Source organism: Zea mays, chromosome 5 (genome assembly GCF_902167145.1).
Source record: "Zea mays cultivar B73 chromosome 5, Zm-B73-REFERENCE-NAM-5.0, whole genome shotgun sequence".
Taxonomy (NCBI): domain Eukaryota; kingdom Viridiplantae; phylum Streptophyta; class Magnoliopsida; order Poales; family Poaceae; genus Zea; species Zea mays.
The window spans coordinates 70,472,922-70,488,473 of NC_050100.1; the positions used below are offsets into that span (position 1 = coordinate 70,472,922).

At 47.2% G+C, this 15,552-nt stretch overlaps 2 protein-coding genes across 11 annotated transcripts; both read right to left on the reverse strand.

Annotated features, from left to right (window-relative positions):
- Positions 1-463: 463 nt before the first annotated feature.
- Positions 464-5,560, reverse strand: LOC100285692 (uncharacterized). 9 transcript variants are annotated; one of them, XM_008645612.4, is made up of 10 exons: positions 4,807-5,560; positions 3,659-3,786; positions 3,392-3,535; positions 3,169-3,315; positions 2,730-2,990; positions 2,367-2,611; positions 1,958-2,257; positions 1,625-1,864; positions 1,306-1,548; positions 464-1,186 (listed from the first exon to the last, which is right to left on the reverse strand). In XM_008645612.4, exons 2-10 carry the CDS (start codon positions 3,732-3,734, stop codon positions 830-832), a joined length of 2,013 nt encoding a protein of 670 aa, XP_008643834.1. In that variant the 5' UTR covers positions 3,735-3,786; positions 4,807-5,560; the 3' UTR covers positions 464-829. The 9 variants fall into 9 exon arrangements, with proteins under 9 accessions (XP_008643834.1, XP_020409004.1, XP_020409005.1 ...); XM_020553415.3 differs by having other exon boundaries at positions 3,169-3,312; positions 4,807-5,557; XM_020553416.3 differs by lacking the exon at positions 4,807-5,560 and adding an exon at positions 4,119-4,643 and having other exon boundaries at positions 3,175-3,315.
- Positions 5,561-5,922: 362 nt separating this feature from the next.
- Positions 5,923-14,720, reverse strand: LOC100272354 (uncharacterized). Of its 2 annotated transcripts, none has more exons than XM_008683127.4 (10): positions 14,493-14,720; positions 13,116-13,556; positions 12,720-12,769; positions 12,449-12,599; positions 12,275-12,360; positions 11,852-11,956; positions 10,653-11,765; positions 8,156-10,030; positions 7,864-8,044; positions 5,923-7,455 (listed from the first exon to the last, which is right to left on the reverse strand). In XM_008683127.4, exons 2-10 carry the CDS (start codon positions 13,549-13,551, stop codon positions 6,287-6,289), a joined length of 5,166 nt encoding a protein of 1,721 aa, XP_008681349.1. In that variant the 5' UTR covers positions 13,552-13,556; positions 14,493-14,720; the 3' UTR covers positions 5,923-6,286. The 2 variants fall into 2 exon arrangements, with proteins under 2 accessions (XP_008681349.1, NP_001357102.1); NM_001370173.1 differs by having other exon boundaries at positions 5,955-7,455; positions 13,116-13,552; positions 14,493-14,715.
- Between the last annotated feature and the right edge of the window lie 832 nt (positions 14,721-15,552).

The following is a 15,552-nucleotide window of genomic DNA, read 5'->3' on the forward strand; positions in this document are numbered from 1 at the left end:
ATGCTAGTTTGTGGCCCAACCTTTTTAAACTTTTCTAACCGGCACAAGCCATCATTTTAAGGGGTCCATGTTCGTGCGCCAAGCTTGTCACCGTGCCACTCCAGAAACCACACCGCTGACACAGTGACACGCACGTAGCAGGCCGCACGTCACAGTGCCACCACAAATAAGATTGGTCATCCAAGGAAAAAAAAAGGCTCAGCGTCAATGTTCATGGCACTGACCCTTACCACGCAAGCGCCAAATCAGCACCCCGAAGTGAGACCTCGACGCAATTTATTTTGGCGCCAAACCATATAACCTCGGCGTCAATAATAACAGCGCCGAGATAAGGGTCTATTTTTTAATTCAAACTAGAAAAGACAAAGTTGTAAAAATCTTGTAATAAGGGCCAAAAATCAAAAAGTTGGGCCCGTTATGGACACGTATATTCTAACGACCCGAAGACCACGAAGCACAAAGCTGAAAAGAGCTGCTTTTGAGATTCATGCATTGAACTCGGTCTTATATTTTTTGCTTCTGTGAACACTCATTGTCTGTTTGCTTGTGTACAACAGTGATGTGTCCAATGACGCGCGCCGTGGATTCAGATTCATGCATTGATCTCGTGTTCAATCTAGGTCCTATATCCCATAACGATCTCGATGCCTTTCTTTTCTTTTCCCGTTGCCAATCTAGATGTATTTGCCTGTACTGTACATTCATGAACGCAGATGCAGAAGCAGATGATCCTGGTGTGGATCGTGGAGGCACGAACAAGAAGATGTACAGCAGCACCCGCCGCCGCCGCACCAATCAGAACCACCACCACCTGATCCTAATCCTTCCGTCACCTGAAAGGCTGAAACGCCGCCGGCTGCGTGAACGCCTCCATCCGGGGCTCCGTCAGATCCACGTCCACTGCCTCCTCGTCGCCAAGCGGCGGCGGCCGCCGCCAGCTGCCCCGCCCGTGGGGGTTCATCAGCACCGTCCCGTTCACCAGCTCGCCCGACACCGCCGCGCCTCTGCTCACAACGTTCCCCCTGTCGCCGGGCCACGACGCGCGGCCCGTTGGCGCGTGGGTGCAGCGCGCTTGTTGTTGTTGCCACTGGACAGCCGTCGTCGGCGAGCACTCCTGCTGCTGCATCTGCCTCTCGATGTCGTCGTCTTTAGGCTCCGGGTCACACCGCCCGACGTGCGGCGATGGCTGCAGAGTTGAGCGTACGTGCACGGTGCGCCGTGCCATGTTTGAAATCAGCATGCACGCGTGGCGCTTTTTGCAAGAGATGTACGTACGTACGTGATTGGGGAGGAGGAGGAGCTCACCGTGAGGTTGAAGGCGGTGGCGATGGGAAGGTTCCGACGCTTGGCGCCGTGCTGGAGTGGTGCGATGGTGGCGAGGATGTGCACGACCTCCGTCATGGTGGGCCTGGCCTCGGGGTCCCACTGCAGGCACTCCCGCGCCAGGTGCGCCATGATCTGCATCTCCTCCGCCGGGAACTTGCCCTGCAGCGTCGGGTCCGGCAGCTCCGTGACCACCAGCCCGCTGTCCCGCAGCCGCGACGTCGCCTGCACGACCAGCCCATGCCCATGGATAAGCTTCTGCCTGTTGTGAACCGAACCGAACCGCGGCAGCAACACGCACCCAGAGTACGAGGCTCTCGTCGGCCCTCGTCGACGACGACTTGTGGATGGGCTGCCGGCCGGTGATGAGCTCCAGCACAACGACGCCGAAGCTGAAGACGTCGGACTTGAGCGACGCCTTGCCCACGATGGCGTACTCCGGTGCGAAGTAGCCGAACGTGCCCAGCATCCGCGCCGGGGAGCTCGAGCAGCTGGTCACGCCGTCGTTCATCAGGCACTTGGCCATGCCGAGGTCAGTGATCTGCACTCACGTCACGCATAGATCGAGAATCAAAACCTCGAGAAGCTTCAGTAGCAAAGCCAGGCACCAACCAGGTGTGACTGAACAAACAACCTTGGCTCTGAACTTGTCGTCCAGGAGGATGTTGGTGGACTTGATGTCGCGGTGGAGGATGCGCGGCGCCGCCGCCTCGTGCAGGTACTCCAGCCCCCTCGCGGCGCCGAGCGCGACGCTCACCCGCGTCTGCCAGTCCATGGGCTTCCTCCCTCGCTTCAGGTCTAGGCAGTCCCTCAGGTTGCCGTTGGCCATGCACTCGAACACCAGCAGCCGCTCCAGCTGCCGGCCCTGGCTCTCCGAGCAGTACCCCAGCAACGGCACCACGTGGCAGTGGTTCAGCCTCGACAGCAGCTCGATCTACGCATCATCCAGCACACGTTGTCGCAGAGATGAAAAGAGGAACCGCAATGGCTGGTGCTGCCCTGCCATTCGCAAGGCTGCTGCTTTGGCAGTCTAGTTCGCGTACCTCTGACAGGAACTCCAAGTCTTCGTCCGTGCCTCCTAGCGGCCTAAGCTTCTTCACGGCAACGACTCTGCCATCGCCGAGCTGGCCGCGGTACACCTTGCTTGACCCACCGACTCCGATAAGGTGGTCGTCCGAGAATCTCCCGGTCGCTTGCTCCAGCTCTGCGTACGAGAACCGGGCGACGACACCGGGGAATGCGCCGCTCTCTCCCCCACAGATGACAAGATTGCAGCTGCACAGAAACTCTGCAGCAGGAAGTTGGAACAGGAGTCAAGGTGTGGCCACCATGCAGTGCACAGACCTCAGATGAAGCACAGCATCTGAAATTTTTCAGACAGGGAAAAAGAAAATGCTAGTACTTGCCTTTCAGACCACCAAGCTTTGGTTTGGGTTTCATCTGGGGAAGCGGAGACGATCGACTGCTGACGAGGTTCGACCTGCTGCTCCAGCTAGTAGTGTATCTATCGAAGGAGTATATCTGCGATCGCGGAGAGAGGGCGTCCTTGCGGCGGAAGTAGTATACGGTGGTGACGAGGAAAGCGGTGGTGGTGAGAACCACGCAGACCAGGAGCGTAGCTATGACTGTTTTGCTTGAGACACGCTTTCTCCCTTCCTCTGAAGTTCCTGGAGATGCGACAAGAGACAAAATATTCAGTAACACCAAATCCAAGCATCATCTAATGGAGACTCAATGTATCTGAAACCCTGAACAGTTAGGACTAGTTTGGGAACCTCATTTTCCCAAGGGATTTCTATTTTCCCAAGGGAAAATGAACTAGACAAGAGATTATACATCGCGTACCAGTACCCGACGTGCAGTTGCAGGAAGTGAAACAGCTCCCGTCACGTAGCTCAGCATGCTCTTCCTTCTGAAGGCCCTCATCACCAGAGGCACACGTGCAGTTCCACGAGCCTGCGCCGCCGCCGCCGCCGCCGCCGTTCTCATCTGCTGCCGCAACAGCTGATTTAGGCGCCATTACATGTTGAGAAGAAGCTGTACGGTGAACCGAACCGACCGCCCTTACCTCGGTGGCAATGGCAGGAGGAAGAGCAATTGGACAGCAAGCTGCTGTTGGAGTCTGGTTCACCGAGAGGATGAGCTGCGCACACACATGTCCAGTTTGCCGTTCCGTTTTCGCCGGTGGTGGTGGTGGTGGCGGCGGCGCCATCTGCACAGCATCTAGTGTATCAGACACCGCTTCCTTTTCATCCGGATTCAGTCGTCTTTACGGGGCATTTTTGTCAGGGCAGCTTTGAGAACACAGAAGAAGTACACGTTCATGAGAGCTTACCACATAGTGCTGCCTGCATCAGAAGAAGGCAGCTGATGAAGGAGGGCAGGAGAAGTTTCATCCGGAGGAGATCCATCGGCTCGCGCCCCAAGTCGAGAACGGCAAGAGCATCAAATAAGTCCAGTCATCTAGTGAAGAAAAAAAATGGTGATGGAAGAGTAAGAATGGCATGTTCGTTCGAAACCACTGCCTTGCCTGCTCACCCAACAACAACAACAAACCCCACAAAATACATGCAGAGCGACAAAAAGAATGACATTTTTTTTATTTGTCGCGTTTTAGTTAAAAAAATTGAAAATAACCGGCGACAAATTAAATATTGAAGGACGGCACGGTTGACTAACTGTATCGGAACCGAAATCTGTCCAGAGGAATAGCCGGACAGAAAATGTTTTAGAACCGCTTTGAAAGCTTGTTACTTGGGATAAAGTAATGCATTACTGCAACTCAAAACACTAACCAAAACTAGTACGGAGATGGCGCTAGAGACGGTAGAGCGTGATGAACAAGTGACAGAAACCAAATGAAGCGTGTGCATTGAACGGAGGCACACAGACAGAAACGGGCGTAGTATCCTGGTCTGGAAGCAGAATCTTGTTGTCTAAGAGCTGGTTAGACAAGGAAGGCAGCTTGTATGCAATGCAGGCGGTTCCAATGAACAAATGGTTTGGCAAACTTGTGCCCTGCTTTTAGAAGAGAACAAATAAATAAGAGGCAGGCAGCAGCTTGCGAGACAGCAGACATCTCAACCTCCTACAGCACTGTAAAAGCAGGCCTTGAACGGGATTGGGTGTACTTAGGTGCAATGTTAAGATCAGTCCTCCAAACCGAACGGGGGCAGAGTCTGGAAACCTGGTAGATACAACACAACGACATGGACTGGATTCTGTCGGCCAAGGACGGGCGAGAGGAATTCGACTTTCCGTTTCAGAAATTAAATGTCGCTTCATACGATGGTTGCGTCCCATCTAATAAAAAAAATATATATATATGTGGTGCACGCATTGTGGTGTGGATGTGCCCTCTGCAACTACCACAGCCAGCTGCTACTCGGTGGTGGTTTAAAGTTCCAAAAAAATATATGGTTGAATGCGAGATGCACATCGGTGGTGGTTGCTTAGATCAAGATCTTAGGCGTGTGCGGCTACCTGACAGCACTGCTGCTGAGATGCGAAGCAGGTAGAGTACTGAGCTTTGCCTTTGCGTGTGGAAGCTGGAAGGAAGGAACGTGAAGCGCCTCGACGGTTGATTGAGTTCACCAAAACATCCTTGGACGGCGGTGGTGGAAGGAATGAAGGGAAGGAGGGGGGGCGGCCAATCCGGGGCGTCCATTTCTAAATTGGTGGCGGAGATGGGATCTGGAAGCGGGCGGGGGGGGCGGAATCCATCTCCATCCAGCCGCAGCGCAGCGGACGGTGGTGCGGCAATGTTTTTGATATTTCTCAGCCAAGAGCCGCCAGCCAGACCAGTGCCGAAAGCAACAGTAGTAGCTGCGAGCAAGCCTGGGTGAGGAATGCGGCGGAGAGCATGGCGGAGCAGTGCAGGTACTAACCTCATCAGAGACAGAGACACTGGGAGCTCAGCAGCACTCGGGCGGCTCGGCCGTCTTCCTCCACCTCCATTCCCCTGCCCTTTCTTTCCTCCCTTCCTTGACGGAGCAGCAGCGGAGGGAGGGAGAAGGTCGTGGATCCGAGTACTGCTAGCACTGTAGCAGGGCTTTTTATTTGAGATTGAATGCACTGCACTGTGTCTGTGCGTGAACTGAAATAATAAATAAATAGATAATAACCAATGCAAGGAGGTGAGGTGCGGTGGCGGTGGCAGTGATACCAGGCAGGCCAGGCCGTGCACTGCACACCGCATACAGAACAAAGCAAATGCAAATGCTGCTGCTGCGGCACACGGATAACGTGAACACCATCACCAACGCCTACCGCAACGGCAGCAGCTGCTGCTTACATACGACTCCTACCAGTCAGTACACCCGGGTCCAGGTACGTACGTACGCCCCAGCTCGCGCTGCCAATACCTACCAGATCCAGCTGCAGTGAGTCTCCCTCCCAATGTCATTCATATACCGCACCAACATGTTTTCACGCGCTACTAAACAAACAAACAGCCATCGCCACCAGGCAGGCACAGGCAGGCATGTGACCGATCCTCCCAGCTACATGACATGACATGACATGCCATGCCATGCCAACAACACATTCACCAGATCCCATCCGAGGCACAATCACATTTCTCAGGTCAAAGGCCTCAGCAACACCAAGTACCACATCCACAACCAGACCGATAATAATAATATATGATCATTCCAGCCCCACACCAAACAATCACCACCAGGCTATGAAACGACAAGACTATATATCAGAATTAGGGTTCATATGCTATCACTATTCACTAATATGCTGCTGCCGCCACGCCACGCCACCAGTCCCCCACCCCCCAAAAATACGACATACTACCCTCATCAGAGCCAGACATCTCCTGCTTCCAAGGATGCCGCTGCTGCTAAAAGGGGGCGACGATATCGTGCCGCTCTACTGTTGCCTATCCAACCCATGCACATCTACGTTGCACAGACCAGCCCAGCCCAAAAAAAAAACTACTACTCTCTACGCTATGCTACTCCTCGTCATCAGATAGGCACACCACCTCTCTGCTGGCGCCGGAGCCGCATCCCTGGGCAGCGGATGTGCCGGGGGGTCCTCCAGCCAGGTCAGAACATCCCTGTCCCAAGGGGTACGTGCCTTGGTGTCCACGAATCAGGCCAACCCTGAGCGTCGCCTCCCACTCGAGCAACGAAGCCGATACCTGGTACGACTGGCTGCCTATGCGGGCTCCGGGGCGCCCAACTCCAGCCACTGCGTTCAGTGGACATGCCACGTTGTCAGGAGCTGGATTCAGTAGCCCTGCTTGCTGCCGGGCTGCCATGGGAGCCGGGTGTGAGCTTGATGCGGTTGGCTGAGCTAAGCTTGGCGCCATGACTTCGGGCAACTGTAGTAGTAGGCGATGCAGCACGTCCTGACTCTGATCTGAGGCAGCCTGAGGAGTGCGTCCTATATGAGCTCTAGCTTGCTGAATTCCTGCTGGTGCAGCGTTCAGTGGACCACCTCCGATGTGGTGAACATATGGATTCAGGCGTGGTGCTTGTTCGCTCGCCATGACAACAGGGATTCTGGTACTTGACCGCACAAAGTTTGTCATCGACCCTGGACCTGAACCTGGTAGAAGCGAGGATGCTGGGAAAACTGGATGTGAGTCTGATGTGGACGACATCGCCTGGTGACCTGAACTTGGTGCCATGGATGCAAATGAGATACCTGCCAGTGCATTGCCAGAAGCAGAGCTTTCAAAATTACCATGGACAGACTGTCTCGATGGTATAACCCCGGGATTCATGATACTGGGTGGATGCTGTCCATCTCTGTGAACCATTGCAAACGGTGCTGGCATCCTGAGTTGCTGGAGATGAGGAGCAGGCCCACGTGATTGTGCTCCAACAGCTCTGTAGATTCCATGTCGTGGATGCATTGAACCAACAGGTGATGGTGCTGCTCTGGAATGGTTTCCAGGTAAAACAGGTTGCAGTTGGATAGCCCCAGAAGCCGGTGGCCGAGCCACCTGTGAAGGTGGGAGGTGAGGTCCTGTTGTATGATATGACATCAAAACTGTTGGTCGAGTGGCTAAAGATGAGGCAACCGGTAATAGTGTGGCTTGAGCTGCTGTTGTCCCACACGGAGCATGCTGAGAGGACTGGGGTGCCTGCCAAATTGTGGGCCTTGCAGATCTCTCTGTAAAATACAAGAAGCAAACCATGTATCACATGTTCCAAGGAACAAAAAAAATGAACTCAGCAACAATGACAGATCTAAATGCGTAGATCAATGTAAAAAAGAAATGCAATTCAACTAGCCAATCCAGACATAGCATATATCATTACTGCACTAGAATCGGTGAAGGGGGGAGGGAAAACTCCACACACACATGCCATAATTCTACCACACAGAACACCCAGGTATGCAAATCAATGGGTCAGGTGAGATCAAAATGATTAGTCTTAACCAAACAGTGCTCAATCTGACAAGAAAAATCGAAAACCAATGCAGACTATGGAAGATCTGCATTAAGTATAAAACCTCACAAGAGCAAAGAACACTAATACATAAACGCAAACACAAAGTTATACTGGTAATCAATACCTTGAACTAGAGATGCTTTAAAGAATTCAGCTAGTGATTGATTTACAAGAACTTTCGTGTAGATACGGTTAAGGTCTGTGGTCAATCGATGATACACAGAATCTTCCTCTTGACGTAACAACTCATACTTCTCCTTTACCTTCTCTATTTCTTGGTTGCACTCTGTTTGAAGTTGTGATTTCTGTCCGCAAGAAATTGTGCAGAGAAGGAAGAAATGAAAAGTCTCACGGTTAGAAAAATGCAATCTAATGTAAGGATAAAACATCTATATAGAAGTAAATATGCGGCAAACCTTCTGTTCATGGTTTTTACAGAGCACGGCGTTGCAGTATTTCAGTTTTTCAAGCTCATTCATTAGTGGTTCGTTACTAGACAATAGACCTGCAGGTGTCAATGTAGATAGTTGGCCTAGCAGCTCAGGAACCGGTGTCGTATTTGGCTGAAGACCTATTTGAATTCTCTCATCAGGGTGTGTCCTCAATGGTGAGATATGCTGAGCTGAGGTTGATGACCACGTTTCAGGCTGCAAGTTCTGAGCTGGAATGGTGCCAAAAATGCCTGCTCCTTCTGCTTCCGCAATTTGATCCTGCAATTGAGATGATGACTGCATTCTGGACTGCAAATCTGGAGCTGACAACATACCCCAAGTACCTGCCTCTTCTGCATGTGGATCACATGAAGGTTCCACACTCTGCAGAACAGTTGTACTTTGTGTCACAGGCATGCCCGACAGATCAGTTCTTTCAAGTGGAACATCCTCCTGTGTTATCATTGACAGTTGCAAATCCTGAGATGCTGAGGTGCACAAGAGACCAGCCCTTTCTGTTTCCTCAGACAGAATCAACGTCGGTGGCTGCAAATCACCAACTGGATGCTGTGAAGTTGCTAAAGCTAAACTATGTTGGGCATGGGGACTTGTGATTTCCTGTGCAGGCATACTTGCTTGACCATTCTCAGTTTCAGCTTCACCAGAAAGTGGAAGGGTGGACAGATCGCTGGTGGTACAAGCTAGATATTCAGTTTCGCCTTTCCCTGACAAATCAGTTCCTCTATCTGGCTGACAGACTGTTTGGCTCCTGTCATCTGGGAGCATTCTTTGAAGTGGAACACCCAACAATGACATGGATGGCCCCAGGTCATGATGCAAATCCTGTTCTGGCTGAGTGCCCAACATACCTGATGATTCTGAAACAGCAGGTGTGTGCCTTGAAGATACACCGTTACTTTGCAGGGAAGACGTACTTGATACATTAGCAGGAGTTCCAGCCTCCAAAGGAAGTGACAACATAGCTGTGCTTTGTGGGGCAGCCAAAATTGGTGAGTCTGATTGGGCTTTTTGTGCGTGAAAAGTGCCAACATCGTGATTTTTACTGCCTACCTGTGACAGAACTGTTGTAGTTTCTGGCTGATGCCTTGTTTCAGAGCTGTCAGCATCCAACGTTGAGCTTGATGGTTGAATATCTGGCTTCTGGGCAGCCTCTGTGTCCAAATTACTTGATGGATTTGCTTCTTCTGGTGGATGTCCCAAAACTGGTAACTTCCGCTGAGTAGGAAGACTTGTACTATGTTGTGCAGGCATACTTGACTGATCACTCTGAATTTCAGCTACCCAAGCTTCTGGCATAGCAATATAAGATTGATTTTCTGAATTCAATGGATCTGCAATGACAGTGTCAATATTTTTTTCTTTAACTCCAGTGCTGGAATCATCTAAATGGTCAGAAGTTTTCCCTTCCTGAGACATTCCAGTTGTTATATCTGGTTCAACGTTCACCTTACTGGAATCACCTAAATGGTCAGAAGTTGTCCCTTCCTGCAACATTCCAGTTGTTGTATCTGGTTCATGGTTCATTTTACTAGAATCATCAGGGCACACCTTCTGATGTTGAGCACCCAATGTTGGGCATGTTGTTTGCATCTCAGTTTGCAGATCCTGAACTGCCATTGCATGTAATGTATCAGACGGTTCTTCTGATGTTGGATGCTGCAAGGTCGTGACAGAAGCCAAAATATGTGATTCCAAGTGGTCTGGATCTGCTGCAACAGTACTATCATTTTCTGCATTGATTACCACAAGAGAAGTTGCACTTCCTGGAACCATACTTGGATTAGCAATAATGTCACCCTTGGCATGTTCAATATTTCTGTCATCACCAGTCGAAAATTCCTAAACATTTACAGAGGCAATCGACACAAATAATAATCAAAGCGCAATGGTTAAAGAAAATACACGCAAAAAAATCTCTAAGCACTCGTGAAGTATCAACAAAGCCCACTGGTACAGCAAAAAGGCTTAGACACTTTGATTATCTTGGTGGTCTGGGAGCTGTAGAAACATGGCAAGATCTGTGTTCAATAGAGCTTCTATGAGATCAGATACGGTTCTATAAGTTCAGACACGGCTGTGAGGGCAGTAATAGAACTGTGGAGAAGGGTGCCTTATGACGTGCAGCCAAAGCTAAAGACCTCACTGATTTCTCAGTTATTAAGCTGTTTCTTCTTTTGTTCAGTGGCACAGCTGTGATATGCGAATTGGTGTTTTGTGTCAGTAGTTCGTAAGCGGTGTGGCAGATCTCCTAAACATTGGGGGGGTAGTTGCATGAAATGGCTTGGAAGTGATTTTCCATAGACAAGATAATCACTCAAAGAATCTTGTGTGCAGAAAAATAATATAACAGATTCGACACGCTTCAAACACAGAACAACCTCCAATCAAAGAACAGTAAACAAAAGCCATGGTGTATGACAGATAACAAAAGAAAGAAAAACTCGGATGACTAATGTAATACCTGATTGATTGAACCATGACTTGTAGGAATAGAACTAGCAGAACAACCTCCTTGGTAGTCAATTCCAACAGAAATACAGTGATTATTGTTATCTGGAAGATCTACATATTCTGATGATGCTCTCCCACCAGACCTCAAATGAGCTTCTGTAGGCTCATTTCTCACTGCAAGTGTAGAACAAGCCTCTGGTGAAAACAAACTGCGTAAAATAGTAATTTCCATCGGTCTGTCATCCATAAGCTGGTCACCATCCAAAGCCATTTTTTGGTCAACATGACTATCATCATTTTGTTTCTTAAAATGGATAAATTCCTCAATGACAGAATTGGAATCTGGTAGAGTAACGCAATGATCAGGAAATTGGTCTAATTCACCTGATACTACTTCCTGTTTGAGTTTTTCCTTCATCAGTTCCTCTTCAGCCAGTGTTGTAGAATGCAGTGCATCAAGTTTGAAAAACTGGAGCCTGATGTGCGCCAAGAAAGAATGCATAAACATAGTGAACCACTGAATTACTAACTTTATTTGGTCAATTTCCATCTCTTCGTCAATGTTACTTATCCGAATGTGTTGAACAACTGCATGGCATACCTCTTTCAGTTTCTTAACTTGATTGTCTCTCAGTGTTCTTAAATTTAATATCTCAAGTTGTTGCTTCTCAATGATATCCCTCTCTCTTGAGAAAAATATGCTGTTAAATAAATCTATTCTTTTCATTGCAGCACTACTAGAAGATTCTTCACTTAAGAGATGTTCTCTACCAGCATCTGGAGCAGATAGCAATTCTTGTTCATCTGAAACCATCACCATCTGATCAGTGGCAGATGGGCTATCTTCAGTGCCTTTTGTGAAGTTACCATGAAGATCCATTGCCTGCTTCCGGAAACTGTGGTCACTTCTCAAGTTAGCAGATGAGCTCTCATGTGGTGATAATCTACCATTGATTATTCCACCTGGTTTATGTGCAACCTTTTCTTTTAGGATGCCTATTTTTTTATAGAAAAGTTCTGCGAGCTCCTCATTGCATTCATAATTCAATCCATCTGAAGCAAGGGCAAGTGATTCTCGATGATCCAACTCAGTGTATTTCAGAAAAGAAGCAGCACGCCAACACTGAAACAAGTAAGAAAGAAATTTATCATATTTGGTAAATTCAATGTAAAAGCAAACAAAGTAACACCGGTTGGTGCCTAGCTTACCAAGGCTATGTTGAACGCATGCAGTATGCTCCGTGGCTCCCGCACAACTAAATGATTATTTAAAAGATATTCAAGGAACTGGTTGGCCAGAAAGAGTACATTATCCTGCAGTTGTGAATAATTAAAAAATAGTTCAGAACCAGAGGATCAGATACTTCCACAAATAATGATATCAGAAGGACACTAAATGCAACAATAGGAGCAGAGAGGGAGGGAAAAAGTTAGCAGGAAGATTTTTCATGTTAAAATAGAACAAGCAGTAGTACAGCATGGTTTCGCATATGCATCATGAATATATAACCATTAAGTGCATCACAAAAAATCTTAGCAAATGCAGAAGAGCAACTCTGAACTGCAGACATTGTCCTTGTTTCTAGTTTAGAGCAAAAGAAAAAACTACAGAAGAGCTTAGATTATACATACTGGTAGCTTTAACACCGTATTTAGCTTTGACAGCTCACGCTTAAGTTCAGCGTGAAGACTTTTAGGTGTCCTCATGTTTTCCACTCCTTCAGAATGAATTTATTAGAAAAATGTAATATCTACTCCTACAGAACAAAAAAACTGCTTTGAAATTGTAATTTCAGATTGTTTTACCTGTCTCAGTAAGTAGATGAAGGTCAGCACTTGGAGTACTCATTTCAGGAAGCAGGTCATGATTATTTACAGAACACAGATGATCATTATCAAAATCAGGATGGCACCCATCTGGCAATCTCTGAAGTTTCTGAAATTGAATTTCCTTAAACTGTAAAGAACAGAAAATGTGGGTTTCAGTAGCCAAAAAATAACAAGTGGGGAGTAATGTAAATCAGGTAAAGAGTACGCAATTAGAGAAGAAGAATCATATTTCTGCTTTCAGGCATACCTTCTTTGTTTTTGTGGAAACAGTTGATTGCTTGGATTTAGCAACTTCATCTACAAAATTAGACACAAATTAGATATGCTAACATATTTGCATGAAACGTGTCGTAAATAGCCAATAGTGGTTATCACATTTCTCTTCCATATGGAATCTAGTGTACATGTTTAGCAAAAAAAAAATGTTGCATATATGTCCAACACACTATGTTTTTGGTAAAAATTCCAGATGCTTATTTCTTGTATGCATTTAATTGTGTAAATTTTCTAATTCCGTGTGTACTATCAGTTTATTCCCATATGAAACTTCAACTGTTTGTAAGAAATAGGCAACCCCTTGATTTTGCTGGTAAACAACAAAAACAATTTGTGGTCTAGTGGATAAGGAGAGGATATCAAGTACCTGTGTGTTTCCCTTTTAGGGGTGTAAATAGTCCCAAGTAGTGACTTGTCTGCATACATCTTCGTTTAATTGGTGAGCCCCTAGCATTCCCAACTGTGGCATACTCACTTGAATGCCCTCCAGCATGGTCTTCGGAGGTAGAAGTTCCGTTGGGATCTCTCGACACCGCAGAAGGTGAAGCACTGATCTTGCCCGTATTTGAAGCTCCACAAGGTGTATCCTCCTCATTTACCACCTTCCGCATCTTCGGGGATGGCTCTGGCACCTCACTCCCCAACCTCATGGGAGGATGTGTCCGCCTCCTCACGCTCGGCACTTTGGTCACGTGGTCTGACCCTGAGTGAGAGCTACTAATGACGCCCTGGCTGTCATTCCTGCTTGCCAGGTTGCCTCCAGCTGCTCCGTCCATCAATGATCCTCCTGAAGTGTTGGACATTCTGCCTTTGTAGTAACAGCATCAAACATGGTACAAATTTTTTGTCAATCACAAGGCAGCAGGAAAGGCACATCCACGCACGTAACATAACAAAAATAGCAGGATCGCCCCTATATCATATAAGATGAAGAGGAAGCCTGAGTGTTTCATTGTTTGATTTACATTTTGACCAAAAACTCAAAAACAGACATGGGAAACAAAATACCTTAATATATCCATGGATGACCACATGTGTGCTTTCGCATCAGCAAAATTTGGAGGGTCACTTGTGGTGTCTAGTAGGGGGCTACCATAGCTGGACATGGCTGCCATCTAAAGTGGTTTTGTGGTGTTTGTGATTGCGGTCGCCCTTTTTACACTCCCTGGTGCATATCAAGCATGTTTCAAAACACCATTGTTTGCCTTCGTCATGTGCGATTGCAGTAGGAACCATCTAAGGGGCAAGGTAGGCTGACTCGGCACTAAAAATTCTCCTCTAAGGCCTTGTTCGGTTATTCTCATCCCATAGGGATTGGAGAGGATTATTAGAAAGTATTAAGAAACATTTTGACTTGTTAGGGATTTAAACCCAACCAATCCCCTTCAATCCACATGGGTTGAGAGTAAAATAAACAGGCCCTAAATGATAGGCACCATTTAAGGTAATTGCGAAAACAATGAACCATTCCCAATCCCAACACACCATTATACAGTAAACAGAATGAATAGTAGTAGGATTGAGGGGGAATAGTGGAGGATTCTAGCCCCCTCAATCCCCTCCATTATCTCCCAAACAAGCCCTAAACCATATGCACTCCCGCGTTCCTCCGAAATTAGGGTCTAAATTTCTCACGATGAGACTAGGCACTCAGCATTCCTCCGAAACTAGGGTCTAAATTCCGCACGATGAAAAGGCGCATGGGATGAAGGGAAGAGGAGCCGGCGTGTGGGTGGCATCGTACCTCCGGTGGCCGGGCGAGGGAGTGTGCGACGGGGAATGTGGCGGAGGTGGCGGCAGTAGGGTTACGCGCGTGACGAGCTCGGGCGCCGGCGAGCTTGGGCAGACGACGCGTAGGCGAGGTGGAGGGACGGTTGGCGGTGGCGTAGCCCTCCTCTGGTCCTCCTCTTCCCACCTGCACTCCGTCGCTCTCACTCGGTGTTGAGTGTTGATGATTCATGATGAGTAATTTGCTCTTTTCTCTCGCTAGCTAGCTTGTAGGGATGTAATCGAACCGATATTATTTTTTATATTTTTCATATTTTTTTCTTCAAATTTGAATGGAATACGTATGTATCGAGTGTGTCGTATAAAATTTAAATTAAATATCTAAATTTAGATATATGAATACAGATAAATCGAATAAATATAGGATACTGAACAACTAGACTAATTGGATCTCACCTCTCTTAAACGGATCAAATTCGAATATAGACGTATAACATCCATATCATTTACATCCCTATTAGATTGTATGAGTGAATAATAATAAAAGCAGTAGTATTATTAATAATAATAATAACAACAATACATGTGTGTGAATACAATATTTGTTTAGTCCTAAATAAAATTATAGTATTTGAGCATATCATGGTGTTTTAGGTCAAAAAATGTTTATAAGCATATTTAAAACTCTGTATTCTATCATAGTATTTTGGGTCTAAAAAAATTTGGCCTATCTTCTCTCCTCCTGGGTTGCAACCAAAAAAATATGTCTCTATATAGGTATTAGTTTAAACTGATATAAAATATAATATAGTTGTGCTGTAATATTCGATAAAATGTGATATTATAAATTACGATAATTTTGTAAAGTAATATTGCCACACAAGCCCTGAAGGGTTGATTCTGCCGCACAAAGATAAGGGAGCAAATTAGGAATTTAGTCTGTTTGGGATTCTACCTAAATTACTACACCTACTTTTCTGATTAAGGTTAGTTCTTCAATACGAGCGACTAAGTTTAGACATATTATGGTGTTTAGGTAGAAAACCAAACAAGCTCTTTGTCAATGACACACCCTA